The sequence below is a fragment of the Arachis hypogaea genome, chromosome 8 (assembly GCF_003086295.3).
Source record: "Arachis hypogaea cultivar Tifrunner chromosome 8, arahy.Tifrunner.gnm2.J5K5, whole genome shotgun sequence".
Classification (NCBI taxonomy): Eukaryota; Viridiplantae; Streptophyta; class Magnoliopsida; order Fabales; family Fabaceae; genus Arachis; species Arachis hypogaea.
The window spans coordinates 2,518,109-2,535,792 of NC_092043.1; the positions used below are offsets into that span (position 1 = coordinate 2,518,109).

Sequence of the window (17,684 nt, forward strand, 5' to 3'; positions counted from 1 at the left end):
CGGCTAATTTACCGATACACGTTTCAACGCAATTTTTTGTAAAAAATTACATTTTTTCCACTCGAAAAAATATACTAAATTCAAATCTCACATTTAAATTTTCTAATTAATACTTCTAAATTTTGGAACCTATTCCAAAAAGTTAAATTATTATTTTATTTTAATTAAACAGTTAATAACTTTCAGTTCTTACATAGGCGAAGGGAAGGGAACGACGACGGAGAAGGGGAATGCGGTGGTTGGGTAGGAGGAGAGCAAAGTTAGGAGACGGCTGGAAAAGGAAGAAAATGATTTCAGAAGGGAGAGAGGGTTACGCATTTGGGGTTGGATTAGAGAATTGGGATTGAGTTAGTGGATTTTTCCTTCTTCTTTTTTTCTGACGTCAAAACGACATTGTTTTTTAGATATATTACAAAACCAAATCTTAAAAAAATTTGGCCAATTCACCGATTAACCATCAATTCGACCAATTTTTTATAAGACGATTTTAGAGTTAACTAAATTGACTAAATAACTGATTCTCGATTAATTCAATCGAACCAACCAGTTGAATTTAATTTTCAAAACCTTACTATTTTTATAAATAATTCTAGTTGATATATAAATAACGATTCATTTTGACCATCTCTTGTACAAAATTAAATTATACTATCTATGTAAAATAATTAACAATAATACTATAATTATCAAAATTTAATAATTAATCATATTAAATATATATTAAAATTAATTACTAATATTAAATATATATTAAAATATAAAAAATAAATTAAATAATAAATAAATATATAATAATTAATTTTAATAACTAATTTTAATATCCACATCGTATTTTTGTTGAGAATTATATGAGATTGTCAATTGTGACGCCTACGAGATGTAAAGGTGAAGCCCTTAAATAATGTCACGGTAACGTTTTTAGTTTGTGGGTATTTTTGACATTTTGGATAACTGTTAAGGTAATTAATAACTTAATCATAAATGAGTAAGAAGAGCACGAAGAGGGTGGAAATTGGTAAAGATGGTTAAAGATAGGGAAAGCAAACTCATAAGCGACACGTAAGAATAAATGGAACGACAGACACGTGGATGGAGATTATTGGTGTTTGAAAAAATTGGCGGGTGGACGACAAAGTAGTGGATCCATTTCACTTTCCCTTTTTTCTTATATTCAATTATTCATTGCAATTCCTAAGAGTTAGAGAGTCACAAAAGCAACGGAATGTGTCTAAGCTACGCAAGCCAGTAGTTAAAGTCATTTCTCTTTTGATGGCGGTATGTGATGTAGTTGTGAGCAACCTGACGATCATCTATGTAGCAGTGATCGCGTGCGTTAAGGCATACGGGCTTATTGTGTGTGGTCAAAGCTTCGGCGGTGGCTTTGTGGTGATTGTGTCCACCACCGTAGTAGCTTTTATCCTTGTGGCCACACTCACTTGGGATGTGTCGCGTAAAGCCACGTGTCCTTTCAGCCGCCATCATGCTCAGAGCCTAATTAACCATCATGACCATGAGATGTGCAAGGGAGGCATATGCTGGCACGGCGTCGCGGTTAGATCCCCAGCTTCTCACATCCGTTTCAGACTCCCCCAGCAGATTCCTTACGCGGCTTTCTAACACTTCAGTTTCCAAAATTCATAATACTAGTAAAGGTACAGAGAGAGACCAACATATATAAATGTATATCGTTGCTGTTACTACAAGATTTCCGCTTGGATTTTGTTATTATTATTATTATTTTTATTTTGGGTTAGGTATTATATATATGCGGCAGCTTTACTCAATGTTTGGTGTTTGTTCATATTAATTTAGAGTATATATACTTATATACTAATAGCTTTGTGTAAAATGTTGATCGGAGATAGATAGATGGAATTTCATGTGAATAAATAAGAATTTCCATTTTGTTTGGTACCAATGCACAGTGAATTTCAGTTTTGATCTTAAATTTAAAGTCTCTTGGCATTATTTGCTGCGTGATACAGTGAAGGATGTTATAATTAAGAGTGATATGAATGTGGTGCCTGTTGGATGAAGGAGGAGGGAGCAGAGTGGGTAGAGTCATTGGTTGGCGGAGGTGAAAGGTGTGATCACTTCTTCTTGGTAATATACATGTGGATTTTTGGTAATTGCTCTTCACTCTATTGGCCGAGTAAACTTTGTTTTCTCACGACGAACATTGTGTACGACTTGATTTTATTTATTTATTAATATTTTCACTACGGACATGTTAATATTATTATTGCTTGTCGGAGTGATGGGAAAATGAAATCTACACCTGGCTGGCTAGAGGAGTGAAGGGGGACCATGCTCGATGAATATATCTAGCGCTTTTCGTATAATATCTCGTTCCTTAAGTAGCCAGCGAGTACACTATAGTCAGTGTATTATATTAGATATTGTGTATAACATTATAAGTGGGTTATTATGTTATGCTTTTTATTCTAGTGATGCATCTTATTTTAACTAATTATTCTATTCTGTTCAATAACTTTTATCCAAAAAATATTTATTAAGTGATGTACGAATTAATAGTTGCGAACAAGTCAAATAAACATCAATATTAATAATGATTTTAACGCTACTGTGTTGAGAATCAGACTGGCAACTAAACCAAAATGCCATATTGACCCACAAAATGTGAAGACACACGCCAACGTTGCGGGAAGTAACAACAAAAAAGGCTCCATGTAATTAGATAGATGGGATCATATGTAAGCAAAGAAAATTCCTAACAGGAATTTCGTCGGTGACTTCTTTATGTTTCTATTTCTTCAATCTAACTATAAATAATTACATAGTACCCATGCACTGAAGTACCATTCTGATGGTGAGAAACATGATACTCTGCGAATAATTTTCTGACATATTAATAGTTTTCAATAGGAATAATATCAGAAATCAAAAGCTACTTTCATGGAGGTCAAGAATGCTTTTAGCCAAATGGATGCGAGTTCCAACTAATATTTGTAATTGAAACCATACATTGGGTCAGTATTGCACATGTCTACGAAAACATGAATAGATTGTACTCTTTTATACACCTAACGTTCAAGGTTCAATGTAAGACTGAGTGCTGAAATGACAATCATAATATTCAAATACCAGGGAAAAACATCAGAACATTCATTTTTTCTTTTCTTTTGTCACTCCATTCTTTTTTTTTTTTTTTGACACACACTTTAGTCTAGGGATGGCAAAAATCCCCAGCGGGGCGGGTATCCGCGGGGATTTACCCGTCACGGGGCGGATATGGGGACGATTTTGTACCCGCGGGGATGGGGGACGGGGCCCCGTATATTAAACGGGGCGGGGGCGGGGATAGAGGTCCCCGCCCCGTGGAGACCCGTTTAAACCCCGTTTATGTAAAAAGACTAGAATACCCCATTTGTGTGTATTGTGATTTTGTTAAGTATAATTTATATGATTATAATTAAGCATTTGTTATCATCTTCATTATCTTTGTTTGCTTTTTCTGTTATAATTATTATGATTTGGTTAAGCATTTGTTATAATTATTTTGAAATTTTTATTATTTTACTTTGATTTTGAATTTTTGGTTAAGTATTTGAGTGCTATACATGTAATTCATAATATTAAAGTAGATATTGATGTAAGTAAAATACTAAATTATATACAATACACTATTTTTTTAATTTTTTTCTAATTTTTTTTCAATTTTTATTATTTTTTATAAAAATCCGCGGATATCCACGGAGACCCGGATCCCCGGCGGATACGGGGCCCCCGTTACCCGTCGCGGGGACGGGGCGGGGATGGGGACGGATAATGGAGGCGGGGGCGGGGGGCAGGGGGCATGTCCCCGCCCCCATGGGGACCCGTTGCCATCCCTACTTTAGTCCCTCTCTCGGGGCAGCTTTTTACAATGTTAGTTAAAGGCTTAATTGTGGGAAAGAGCCCAAAACGCCTATTGTACAAGCAGGGCACAGATATTTATAACCTTCCCCCAAAAAATACATCCTACCGTTTAATGAGTATTAAAAGTGATGAAGGTTGCAGAATTTAGTTCCTACTGCATTGACTTCCTTTAGCTCTTTAGTGGTCACGCTACAGATGAGGGTTGTTTTTAGCTTTAAGCAAGCGCAGAAGAGTGATGCTACCATTTGATATTTTCTGATCAATTGCAGCTAACTTTCTTGTCCCCTGCAAACCATACAAATATCGAACCTTACATATATTTTTAGGGTCATTCCAATATAACTATGATGATGACTACGGTAACTATAATATTTTAAAAAGTATTGTTAAAATTAAAATAATGCTTTTTTATTGTTAAACAGGGCTTTTTAAAAAGTGTTTGCTTAAAAGAAAGTATTACCAAAATAAATAAAAAAAATGTGACTTTAATTTAACAACACTTGCATAGTTACCATAACCACCATAGCATAGTTATACTGGACTCTAGTATTTTTAATGCAAACTTATCGTATGAACAAAAGTTCAAAACACTGAAAGAGACAAAAAAAAAAAAAAACAAAGAAAACAAAAAGCGAATATAAGTTGGACTTGCAGAGAACCACAGACTACAAGTCTACATATAATCACCTTAAATTTCTCGCTCTCGTCAATATCAAAGGTAAAGTCCCTTGATAACATGGATGACTTGGGCATAAGTGTTCTGATAAAGAGACATAAAATAATAAGATATAATCCGTTAAAATGAAATCCGCAAGCGTGGAACAAAAACAAAACATGGCATGGTTAAACATTGATTCATTAATACAAAAACAAAATTACCTTTTCGGTCTCAGAGGTTTGCAGGAGTTATTGATTCCTATCTCACCACGTGGATCTCCCACAAGGTCACGTGTACTAGATGAAATACCTTCGGGAGAAGATGAATCCAAAACCACGTCTTTGATTAACGATGAAGATGCCAACGATCCCTGAAAATGGATTAAAAGAGGGATGGTTAGTTCATATAACAGCTACTATTTAAAACATACAAGCTTGATTTCCTTTTCCTACATACTAAAGGTTAAATACATATCATACTAGACTTTATGCTTAAACTTCTAATATAGGCGATTTTGAACTTAGATGACCAAGTAGCAAGCAAGAATTGGATACTTTGACGACTCTATTTAGCTAAAATGGAATTGAATTATAGTCTCCTAAAGACAAAATAAGTTTGGCCTCTTTTTCATGCATAAGTTTGACCTTAAGTTTACATACAGTTGACTTAAATACATAAGAAGAATATAATGACAATGCTTAGTTATTGTCATTGTCGGTTATTTTACATAACGTAATCATCATCATTAGATTTTCAATTGCCACAACTAAACTTGAGGAAATCAATATATAGAGCACAAATAGTACTCACACATGATTTCTTGATTGCGTCCTCCACCTCCAAACCAATATGATGCCCGGGTTTTGACGAGGAGGCCTGGACTTCCCTATAGAATTAGACAGGAATAAGGAACAAGCGTATTAGTTCAAACACAAGAAAGGAAAGCTGGTACCACTAAGGAAGATCATTAGTCACAAGACTAACCGATCTGATTTCTCAGAATCTGCTTGTATACAAGGAGCGCCAGACATAGGCTTTCCATCTGACTCCTCAATTTTATCTGATTTTCCTGAATTTGATTGTGTACATGAAACACCATGCGTAGACTTTCCATCTGATTCGTCAGAATCTGGTAGTGTACAAGAAGCACCATGCATAGACTTCGCATCTGAATCATTAGTTTTATCTGATTTTTCAGAATCTGATTGTGCACATGAAGCACCATGCGTAGACTTTCCATCTGATTTGTCAGAATCTGGTAGTGTACAAGAAGCACCATGCGTAGATTTTCCATCTGATTTCTCAGAATCTGGTAGTGTACAAGAAGCACCATGCATAGACTTTGCATCTAAATCATCAGTTTTATCTGATTTTTCAGAATCTGATTGTGTACATGAAGCACCATGCGTAGACTTTCCATCTGATTTATCAGAATCTGGTAGTGTACAAGAAGCACCATGCGTAGATTTTCCATCTGATTCGTCAGAATCTGGTAGTGTACAAGAAGCACCATGCATAGACTTTACATCTGAATCATTAGTTTTATCTGATTTTTCAGAATCTGACTGTGTGCATGAAGCACCATCCATAGACTTTCTATCGAACTCTTCAGAGTCTGGTTGTGCCCAAGAAAAACCATGTACAGGCTTTCCATCTATTTCATCACTATTGTTTGATTTTTTAGAATCTGACCGTGTACAAGCACCAAGCATAGGCTCCCCATTTGACTCAACAATTTTAAGCTCAGATGATTCCTGAGGAACGGACGCCAAATGGTGAAACATAAAGATAAAAAAAAAATAAGGTAAATATGGCATGCACATATTAACAAATGGAAAACAACTCACATTCAATATCTTGCTCGCAGCCTCGTCAACTGTCACAGCATCATAGCAGCACAGTTCTGAGTTCTCAGAATCTGAATGTGTAAAGGATGTACTAAGCTCGGGTACATCTCCTTGATCAACTCTAGACACATTTGATGGTGGTGCACAAGATGTATCCTGAAAAGATGAGCAGAAAACATATATGATGCAATCTGAAGCTTGCCTATAATTAAAATCTACACACAGAACCAGTATGTCGGTTCACACATTAGATGAGTTAACTCTTAATGTAGCCTATATTTGCCAGTTAATACTACAGCCAGTTTTTTGGTCATTGAAAATTCACAGTGCATTATCTTCTAAATATAAATGAGTTCAAATCACCATGTAAAAATCAATTAACAATAAGTAACAAATAGCACGTGCACATTAACAAGGAGACTCAACTCACACTTGATATATTGTCCACAGCCTCAACCTCAAATGAATTCTGGTTCTTTGACAAGGAGTTCAAAACTTCCCTATATTATTATTCCAAACAGGAATTATAGAACAAGCATATCAGTTTAAAGCCAAGAAAAATATGCAGAAGATCATTCATTATTCACATGACTAACCGGTTTGATTTTTCAAAATCCAACTGGGAACAAGTAGGTGTAGGTTCTTCATCAGATTCTACAAGTTTAGGCTTCGTTGATTCCTGTATAGTTAATAAAATACGTAATAACATTGCAATTTGAAGCTCACATCCTATGTTTGGTTGGGGTAAATTTAACCCAAATGAATTGTGCAAATTTACACTTGAAATACATAGCATACAGCTATTACGAAACACATTATGATGGGATGCCTCTGGTAGTATACCTGGTCAACTTAATCTATTGGAGTTTCAATTCACCAGCCAAAAGATTTTTAAATATATTAAAACCTAAATATACCAACTAGCAAAGTCAACATGGCCTTTAATTTTAAATGACCACAAACCAATATCACAAAATTCAACCAAGAGAAATAATAAATAGCAAGGAGATCCAAACCTCCCTACATATTACAAAGTATACAAATTTGGATCAAGCACATAAGTTCAAAGCAAAGAAGGAAGAAAAAGGACGAGCTGGAACCACAAGCCGAAGATCATTAGACATGGACATTAGTCACAACTAACCGATCTGAGTTTTAACAATAACCTCTTCATCTGACCAGTCAAAACTATCCTGAGATGATTCCTATTCATAACGATGTTTATTGGAAACTACAAAAGGCAACATAAAATTCAATGTTTTATCAGTTGAGACATTCAATGGTATGCATAATGCATCTAGCAGGTGTTACTGTTTATATTGAAGCCTAAAATTACTTGCTGGTGTAATGAATCCTAATATACAAAATACATCCAACTTCACTTGAAAAATTCAAAATCACTTTTTACCTTCCCTCTTTTGCAACAAGTGCAGTGAGCCTTAAACTCGTTAAATTCTGTTTCCAGCACTAAAAGTTTTTCCTTCTCATATCCGATGCATTCTTTAAGACTTTGTATTTCCTTCTCTGCAACCTGATTATAAAAATGTAATTTAGAATGGAATATCTATAGACATTAATGTCAAGGCACCCTTAAATTTTCTTCTCCCTATTACCTTCAATTTGGAATTATATTCTTTCAGCACACTCCATAAAACTTTAGCAAAATTCCTCATTATAATATGGCTTCTTTCCCTCTGGGACTGGCTATCACACTTTAAGTTGAAAGAAACAGGATGGCTTGCATCTAATTTGCACAATGTTGAACCGTCTGCTACAAATTCAATACTTTAGAATTCAGATCCAATGTAAAAAGAATGGATTGATGGATCCCTATGTGTAGTATCGAGCAGGACAGGAAGAGGAAGTAAAAAAAAAGAAACAAACAGAGAAGAAAAATCAAGTATAATGTCTACCTTTTTTAGAAGTGTTTGATTCATCAATGGTTGTTCCATCATTCTGAAAATAACAAAAAGAAATATTATAATGGATCATTCACTCATTTAGTATGCTGCATGAAAATAGCTTTATTCGGTTCCTTGAATCCAATCCATAATTAAGTGGCTTACGTAAATTGCACAGGGAAAAAAATCATTTCATAGAAATAGGTATGAAGAGGACACACATTATACTGACACAAATATAAACACAAGGTTACAACTATAGAACATCAACAGTCCTGAACATCACAAGTCACAAACATGACATTGTGGTAGTTTGTAAATTATCTAGATTCGTCATTGTCATAATAATGACTCCATTCTAAAATCCAATCCCAATTTTTCATCTTCTGGTTTTGAAATTCCACTTTCCGAATTCCAAATGAAAACTTCCTTAATATTTTATATGCAGCACTTTGCCATTGGATACTGCGATAATGGAAGTAAAAAATATTTATCTAAAACTGCAAGTTTAGAAAGCCTCAGCTGTCCAAAATAGCAAATAGCTCATGTGAAGAGAATTCAAAATCCATGACGTAAGAATGTGAACAAAAGATTTAGCTGTAATTATAAGCTAATAAAAAAAATCTCTAATTATTTTAAGAAACCTAGATTAGAACTTGGAAGTAAAGGAGAACCTGTACAGCATCTTCACTAGTGTCAAGTTTCATTTTCTTTCGGTGTTCTACTCTTATTATCGGTGATGGTTTTGCCCAATCCATAGTAGATGATGCTTGGTGATGCCTCTTTTTGGGAGCCATATTTGGTTGTTCAGCTTCATTGTACCTTAAAACATTGAAAGATAGCCTTAGAAGCCAATATTCGGTGGTGAAAGTGAAATTAGACAAAATACAGGATGACAATGAATTTACTTGATTTGCATATATGGAGAAGCTTGTCTCAACAGGTGCGAAGTATCCAGATAATCTTCAACTCCTGACTTTGCTGTTAAAAGCTATTAACACCACATATATAAATTAGAAAATTATAAAATTCATCATACATTACAGCAAGTATGTCATAACTCAAAATGGCTAGTTTTAGAAGATATGCTTACCAAAGTCATCCGCTTCTTCCCAACCAAATAATCTCGCATGTACCTAGTCAACTGTAGTAGTATTCAAAAAAAGTCAGTTTTGTAACCTTTTCTTTCCTATTTACAAAGTTAGTCTAGAAGAGATCTGTAAACTAAGTTAACAAGTGAGGAAAATATAATCCATCAAAAACCAATAAAAATCATAACAAAACATTACCATTGAATTCTGGAAGTGCTTTTGCAATGGCTTCTTGGGATTTTTTTGGTGCTCCAACAAAGACTGAAAGGGTAGATAATCAACAAAGTATATACAGAACAAATAGAGAAGTAGAGTGGAAGAGGTGAAGAGGTTCAACATTTGCCAAATGACGATAGTAGTGTACAAAAAGCACGTAAGTCCTGTCTGCTTAAAGTGCAACAACCAACAGCTTCAATTTATAATTAGAAGTATAGGCTACGTACTCTCAAGCATAAGCCAAACACCATTAGCGTGTTGTTGATGAAATTGCTTTCAAGCAACCTTGTCCCCTACAATATCACAAAAACATAACTCGGCATAAAGACAAAAGCAAAATTTCTACAATAGGCACTCCCTATCAGACTAATATGTTATGCTACTGTCTAAAACTACAAGGCTTAATCAACACAAACTCCAAATTAACCATCTTTGCCTACAATAGTTTGGTAAAAAGGAATGAACCTGATTCCCAGTTCTCTTTTCTCTTTCTGCTCCAGCAAGGTCAATGATAGACAAAACAACACTATCTGACTTGGGATTCAACACTCCCTCACACATTACGGGAACATCACGAATGTTAATGATGCATTGTGACCGGCTGTAAGAACCCAAAAGTCAAACGAAATTAATAATCAACATGGTTGGTTCGCTAATAAGCTACTATTTTCCCCTTTTCTGGGGTAAGGAAAAAACATTCCCAAATTCTTCTTTTTTATTTTACCTTGACTGACTGTTTGTTTTTGTCATTGCAGTTGCACGTTTTGCAACTGCTTGTGCTATTAAAGATTCTGCCTGTTCAGTATTGGAGATGAGAACCTGCTAGGACAAACACAAGAATATGAAAAATGATGAATTCCATATATTATACACATGGAGAAACAAAATAATGTCAAATTAACAAATATGTAGAAATTAACCTCTTGCAGTCCTTTTATGGCCGACTGTCGCATGCTCAGTTCACCACCATCTGGTAATAAATCATAAAGCTTCTCTGATTTGCCGCGTTCCGTACATATCTCAAATATTGAGATATAAAAGGATCTGCCAGTTGAACAATATAAATGTTAAAAAACAGTTCTAGCCGCATTTCAAAGCCTATGACTGTGCCAACATGTTTGTGTTACAAGAATAACTGAAATTTGAACAAACACTGAAATCAATTTAGTCTTAAAGTTATATGTTCTCTGTTTGGTAATCTGGAACTGCCATCTATGGTGGGACATTGGCATATTTTGCTCATTCAAACAAACACTTTCCAACTGAACAAATTAAGTTTGGCTATCATAACATAATCAATTTCACAGTACCACCGAAAAAATGGAAACGTGTGTAGCTAATCTGTGCAACTACAATTCATACAAATGATACGAAATGCAGTAAAACATTATACCTAGGTGAGTTTTTGGCCTCTGACAGAGTCTCCTTGAAAATATGGCGGAGGACCAGGGGCACCATTCCAGGATCCCTTGGGCTCCCAAACACAGTGTGTGTCTTGCCGGATCCACTAGGCCCCAGCGCAGCCACCATTCCACTTTCACCCTCAAGAAACGCATCCACCATAGGTTTCACCATTCTCTCATACACTTCAAACTGAAATTAAAATTCCAAGTAATTAAAAAAAAAAAAGCACATAACTCTACAAGCTTAAGAGAACAAAACAAAGAGAATAAGTACGGTTCCTTACCTGAGAAGAATCAGAAGAGAAAACATGAGAGAAACCTCTGTACGTCTCCGATTTGATTCGCTTCGAATCCTGCAAATCCAAAGGGGGAGAAAACGTCACTGACTGTGAATCGTTCACCAATATGCACGAAGTATCGGAGCTCTTCTTCTTCTTCGAGGTTTTGGATGCTGCTGCTGCAGCGGCGCTGCTCTTCTTCATTGGATTCTGAGGCCACACGCTCTTTCCTCTCTCGTGCGGAGCTCGACTTGGCGACTCGGTAGGGAGGGGTCGGATTCTGAGGAAAACTCTGAGGTTATCGTTTTCTTGCTTGTTTTCTATGGATGCCGCCGAGGGAACCTCTGGCATGTTCTGCGCAGCGAACAAAACGTCGTCGTTGGGAAATGGTGGAATTTCGCGCAAGTTGAAGTTCTGTGGAGTGTATTTCGGCGTGTTGCGAGCTTTCCGATGGGGGTTCCGGCGAATCGTCACGGTGTAAGGGCACGGCGTTGAACTGTTCAAGTCCTCCATCGTGTAATTTTGCTCTATGTTCTCTTTCTCTGTTTGAGAGTTTAAACGCAAACAAGAACAAAAAATGAGGGAAGATTTAAATACTTAAAAATTAATAAACTTTTCATTTTGAAAAAAACGGCTCAGTGTATATACGCTTAAGCTGAGCTATAGCTTTGGGCGCTAATCCATTTAATATATAAGGTAGCGTTTGGAAGGGAGATTAAAGACTGAAAGACTGAAATTGAAAAGATAAAAATTGAGATTAAAATAAGTTTTTGTATTATATTTGGTATAAAGTGGGAAACAGACACTAAAATAAGAATGAAGTTCTAATTTAATTTGTACAAAAGGTAAAGTTGAAATTAATTAATTGAAATGAAGATATTTTAGGTATAAAATATTATTAAAGTTTCAGTCTCCGTTTCCAAAAATTTCAGTCTCCTGTGTTCCCACTTTTTGAAAGTATTGAAATACTGAAATTTTAGTACTAGTCTCTGAACTAACAAACATGATATTGAGTCCCAGTTTCGCAGCCTCCGTCTCAATACCTCAAAACAAACGCTAACTAAAAGAAGAGACGCAAAACAGTTACTTCTGTTCTAAAACCCCAACACATGTCTTTGATTCCGCCTCCATAAGCTCGACGCGTGGAAACAAAGTTATTTCAATTTTGTGTTTTACTCCTCAGCAAAAACTTTTTACCTGGTGGAATCTTCTCGGGCAAGACGTTTGTCTAGTGGGATGAAGGGAGTGAATCTTGCAGCAATTCCAAAACCACCATCTAGCGAAAGAAAACGAAAATGCTAGTTTTGGATTGGATGATTAGGATAAACAATGGATTGAGAAATCATTGTGTCTGATGGAGAAGAGGAAAAGAAGTAGCAATCTTTCTCCTAAATTCTAAGGTACCCTTTTTATCCATTGTGTTTAGCACATGTTAAAACATCATCAATCCCAAACGATGGGATCAACGATTGATACTTTGCTCTGATTGGTTGAGTGGACTTAATCCCGGATTCCCAACACGTTTTACTAAATTGAAAAATTTAGTCCGTTAGTTTAAACATTGGCCTAATTTTGGCACAACTTCGTGAAATATAAAATCAGGTGAAGAACTTTTCTTATGACATGGTCTTTATATATTGGAAGCCGGTAGTTTTATTTTACCATAACTATTTTGTCTGTTGAATCTTTCATCCTACTATTACAGAGCTTTAAATACTTCCTGTCCTCCATATGACTCTAACAGATGCTTTTAATCAAAAGATTAATCATGTTGCAGACATCAATGCAACAAAAACTGGCTTAGAATTTGATTGTTAGATTTGTTTATTTATATGAAATTCTTAACTCATGAAATTCCACAGATGTATGCAGCTTAGAGTTGGTGCTCTAGGATGAAATGATATGTATCCTACTACTTATTTTAAGCTATGGTGATATTAATTTGTGAAGTTTATGCATCTTAATTTGTGTGTGTTTGTATCTGTGCCTGTTAAGGGTGATCGTATACAATGTGGTGGTCTTTGGTGCGCACAAATCCCCACACCTTCATACTATTATACCAGCAAGTGCACTGGGTCGTCCAAGTAATACCTGAGCGAGTCAGGGTCGTTCCCATGAGGATTGTAATTTAAAGCAAGCTATGGTTATCTTGCAGGTCTTAGTCAGGCAAAGTCAGAAGGTTGTTGTTTTTTTTATTCATCAAGAGAAACTATGTAATGCAGAATAAAGAAAAAGAGGTAGAAAATACTGATAGGAATAGGGTTAAGGATTGGAGTTGCTTTGTCTTTCTGAATGAACTCTAGTACTATTGTCTTCTCTGCTTGTGAATGATCTTCTTCTATGACAGGTTGTATGTGATCAAAGCCATTGCCCGTGGTCATTGATCTCCTTTGCTACAGATCAAACGCCATTGCCCGTGGTCATTCAATTTGACGGAGGGTGAAGCTCTAGCAGTTCATTCTCTTGGCGATCCTACTCAAAACGCCACAGACAAGGTCGAATCTTCCGGATCAGCAAACGCTGCTTCTATGGATTCTACCCTATACCACGGAGACCCTAATCTCCCCGGAAATCAGCTGAACTGGTGTTTCGAGAAGTCCCCAACGAAGTCATGGATTAACCGTCTGAGAGATGTATAAACATAGTTGTTGGTCGTCCTTGTCCGGTGAAAGATGCATTCTGACCCAAGTAGACGCGAATATTTATCAGGCACGTTCGTTTTAATGTGATGAAGAGAGCTAATTGGTTAGATCATTCTATTCACCACGATGAAGTACGAATATACATCTTAGAATTAATCAAACACGGATCGAAGAGAAATAGTAGTACTTTTATTAATTCATAGGACTCAGCAGGGCTCCTTCCCTCAATCTAGGAGGTTTAGAAACTCATAATGAAGTAAAAATACAAAGTAAAATAAAAAATAGGGCTGAATGGTGTGCGTAGATCTCTAATTATTATATAAAATACACTTTAAATACTAAAAAGATAGTAAGGGTAAAACAGTCTATTTAGTGCTAAAATCTACTTCTGGGGCCCACTTGGTGAGTGTTTGGGCTGAGCTTTGATGAGATCCACGTGCTATGAGGTCTCTTGGGTGTGGAATGCCAGCTAGGGGGTCCTCTTTGGGCGTTTGTACATTGCTCTCTACTCTTTGGGCGCTAGACGTCTGGAAGGGGGCAGGAAGTTGGCGTTGGACGCCAGTTTTGGGCCTTTTAATCTAAAGCAAAGTATGAACTAATATATATTTCTGGAAAGATCCAAAAGTGAGCTTTCCATATCCATTGAGAGCTCTCCATTTGGACTTCTGTAACTCTAGAAAAGCTCTTTCGAATGCAGGTAGGTCAGATCTAGACAGCATCTGCAGTGCTTTCTCTGTCTCTGAATTAGACTTCTGCTCCAGCTCCCTAATTTCAGCCAGAAATTACCTGAAATTGCTCAAAAACACAAAAACTCATATTAGAATTCAAAAATGTGAATTTAACACTAAAACCTATAAAAAAATCAATAAAAACTACTAAAAACTATATGAAAATGATGTCAAAAAGCATATGAAATATCCGCTCATCAGTCTTTAAGACTGTTTTTTGTGAGTTTGGAATTTAATCAAATTCGAAAGGTGTGAGGACAACTGCACACAAGTTCAAGCTAAGTTTTTACATGAAAACTTCTGTCAGTGCTCTCTCTCCAGTGAGTCATTTCAACTAAATCCTGTTTGATTCATCTCCTTTCCATAAATTGAAGCAATTGATTCTATTAATCTGAACATTATCCTAGGTAATATAGTGATGAGATCATTGATAAATAATTTATTGGATTATTTGGTTTTGTTATTTTGTTTGTGGTTGATTTATTGTGTGTTTTTTTATCTCCTCTATGGTATAGATTGCATTGGTCACATTGCTGAAAAGGAGGATGCTAGACCAATAGTTATAAAATCAAGTAAAAAAAATAAATGCATGGTACCATATCTAGAGGATCTTTAATAAGTCATTTTGCTGGCTTCCTTTGTGTGTCATTAAATAGTAATTTCCGTTGTAGTTATTCTTATATGTTTTACAATATTGTAAGAAAAACATGATGAAGTGCAGACTGTATTTGGTGAAATGATTGGCAAGGTAACTCCATTTGTTAATAAGAATGATGGTGAGCCATTGATATTGGTCGCTCAACTCTTCAAGCCAAATCAGTACCTCAATGAGATTAATGTTCAAAATAGTCTTTATGCCTCAATAGTTTTCCTTAACCCTGACTTCCCTAATGTTGTTGCATTCAAAAACCGGTATGTAAATACTGAAATTAAGTTAATTTGAGAGTACTTTGTATATCTATTTAGGCAGACCTGTATATAGTGATAACGGTATTTTATTTTTTGCATTACTTCGAGTTAGCTTATTGAAAGAAGGTGACATTGGCTCACAACGAATTAATCATATAAAGTCCCAACCTTAGTATTCAGTGAGTGATGAACTTTCGGGAGGTGCCTTTCTAATCAATACAATTGAAGAAGTTTTAAACATGACTTATGTGAGCTCACTTCCTACCTTTTTGTATTAACACTAAATTTGTTGCATTGTCAATGTTATCAAAATGAGAGTCTATATTCCACTAAGAAGGCTCCACTTAGGTTTTAGCCACTATGGTGTTTGTCGATGTTGGCACCCACGATTGATATTATGCCTCATGTAAGAGTTGTCCTAGAAAAGTTTTCGAGAATAAGGATCGATATTTCTGTGAGCATTGTCGAAAAGTGGAATTTAATGTTCCGTTGAGATAATAATTTCTTTGGTGTTATAAAATTTCTGCAACCTTTTAACACCGATCTTTTTTAGGTGGCCATGATTTATGTTATTTTATGATAGTAAAAATAGTCTAGCTAGATGAAATAATGGCTGTAAACCTCGTAAAATTAGCGAATAATTAATCAATAAGTTAAATTTTAATAATGAATTTAGAAATGTAAATTTTAATATAAAATAAGATAGAGGTAATTAAAACAAAAATTTTATCACTAATTTTAAAGGTTTTGACCCAAAATTGGACCACCGGATTAAACCGATTGAACCGGGCCCATATTAGGCCCAAGACCCAACCCATTTAACCCCTTTCTTCCCCCTTGCAAGAACAATACTTCTATTTTCAATTTGTGGAAAGGGATCCACGGTGAGAAGAGAGAAGAGTAAAGAGAACTCTAACTCACATTCCACTTCCAACTTCAAATCCTTGTAACTTTCAATCCAGAGTTCCGATTGATGAGTCGTTTGTAGCCATGCGTTTATCCTGGAGTCCTCTTTAATTCTATCTAAATAAAAAGGTATGTATTTCTCAAATTTGTGCACAATTCTCTATGCCCCTTTTTGTGTAAAATTAGTTTGAGTTTTGAGTGATTTTGATAATTTTGGTGGTTTAGGTGCAATCTAACATTGGATAATTATTGGATTATACTCTAATCATCAATGGGTAAGGTAAAGAAACTCTAAACCCTTGTGGGTTATCCAATTTGGTGTACCCTAGTGCTAATTTAGTGAATTACATGAATTAGATTGAATTTATGTTAAATTGGAGTTTGAGTTGGTGAATTGGAGCTCTTGGAACAACCTTTGGTGGCTGGAATCATTGGAGTTGATTAGGAATATTGAAGCTTGAATTTTGGTGGTTTGAGCTTAGGCGAGAAATCGGCCAAGGTATGGTTTAGGTTTCTCATATTTAATATATAATGTTCTGTGAAAACTTAGGCTAGATGACCATAGGATGGGTTGGAATGCATGAAAATGTTCAATGCTTAGCACCCTTTATGATGATTATGACGTGAATTGAATGTGTTGGATGATTGTTATCTATGTTGGCAATAGTATGTTAATTGAAGAATTGGTGATGAATGATAGGATGATATGATTATATATGTTGAGTAAGTGGATGTGTTGTTGATGTAAAATGAGGAATTTAGGTTGAAATTGTGTAATAACGAAGCATGATTGAAGGTGGTGTGACGTGAAGAATTTAGTACTATGTTGCTGTGCTTTGATATGTTGTTGAGCTGAATGTAGGTATAGAAGTTTGGATTTGAGTTTGGTTTTAATAAAAATTGCAATGTTCTGAAAATCGGTTCGAATTGCCCGATCAAACCGGTTGAACTGCAAACCGATGAGAATTACGATTCAATTTTATGCCAAAATCGGAAAAAATGAAAACCGTTGTTGAACTGTTAAACCGGCCAGTAACCGGTCAGTCGAACCGAACCGGGACCCAGCCGATTTTTTGCTTTGCCCAAAAACACCCAAAACGCGCCGTTTAGCATTCAGTAACCCCCTTCCCCAACTCTAACGTTACCAACCCTAACCCACTCCAAATCTCCAACGGCGCAGCAGCACACCCTCCCTCGTCCCTCCCATCACCCTTGAGCTAGCCGTT

At 35.8% G+C, this 17,684-nt stretch overlaps 2 protein-coding genes across 7 annotated transcripts; one reads left to right on the forward strand and one right to left on the reverse strand.

The window, feature by feature from the left end:
* The first annotated feature begins 1,189 nt into the window (after nt 1-1,189).
* LOC112705652 (uncharacterized) lies at nt 1,190-2,470 on the forward strand. Its single transcript, XM_025756541.3, has 2 exons — nt 1,190-1,652; nt 1,986-2,470. Exon 1 carries the CDS (start codon nt 1,270-1,272, stop codon nt 1,615-1,617), a length of 348 nt encoding a protein of 115 aa, XP_025612326.1. The 5' UTR covers nt 1,190-1,269; the 3' UTR covers nt 1,618-1,652; nt 1,986-2,470.
* Nucleotides 2,471-2,997: 527 nt separating this feature from the next.
* On the reverse strand, nt 2,998-11,921 carry LOC112705654 (kinesin-like protein KIN-6). Of its 6 annotated transcripts, none has more exons than XM_025756543.3 (22): nt 11,280-11,921; nt 10,986-11,185; nt 10,513-10,636; nt 10,317-10,411; nt 10,058-10,193; nt 9,820-9,885; nt 9,575-9,637; nt 9,379-9,429; nt 9,194-9,276; nt 8,960-9,107; nt 8,298-8,340; nt 7,998-8,152; nt 7,793-7,915; nt 7,529-7,615; nt 6,981-7,063; nt 6,815-6,884; nt 6,385-6,540; nt 5,522-6,291; nt 5,348-5,423; nt 4,759-4,907; nt 4,567-4,639; nt 3,906-4,164 (listed from the first exon to the last, which is right to left on the reverse strand). In XM_025756543.3, exons 1-22 carry the CDS (start codon nt 11,784-11,786, stop codon nt 4,069-4,071), a joined length of 3,354 nt encoding a protein of 1,117 aa, XP_025612328.1. In that variant the 5' UTR covers nt 11,787-11,921; the 3' UTR covers nt 3,906-4,068. The 6 variants fall into 6 exon arrangements, with proteins under 6 accessions (XP_025612330.1, XP_025612328.1, XP_025612327.1 ...); XM_025756542.3 differs by having other exon boundaries at nt 7,998-8,155; XM_025756545.3 differs by lacking the exon at nt 7,529-7,615 and having other exon boundaries at nt 2,998-4,164.
* Between the last annotated feature and the right edge of the window lie 5,763 nt (nt 11,922-17,684).

What these genes read in the sequence shown, in the direction of transcription:
- LOC112705654 (XM_025756542.3), bottom strand. Translation starts at nt 11,786, where the DNA reads ATGGAGGACTTGAACAGTTCAACGCCGTGCCCTTACACCGTGACGATT. An exon ending in CTGCGAGCAAGATATTGAAT is followed by an intron (nt 6,292 to 6,384) that starts GTGAGTTGTTTT and finishes TCCGTTCCTCAG; the next exon opens with GAATCATCTGAGCTTAAAAT. An exon ending in ACGAGAGCGAGAAATTTAAG is followed by an intron (nt 4,165 to 4,566) that starts GTGATTATATGT and finishes TATGGTTTGCAG; the next exon opens with GGGACAAGAAAGTTAGCTGC.
- LOC112705652 (XM_025756541.3), top strand. Translation starts at nt 1,270, where the DNA reads ATGGCGGTATGTGATGTAGTTGTGAGCAACCTGACGATCATCTATGTA.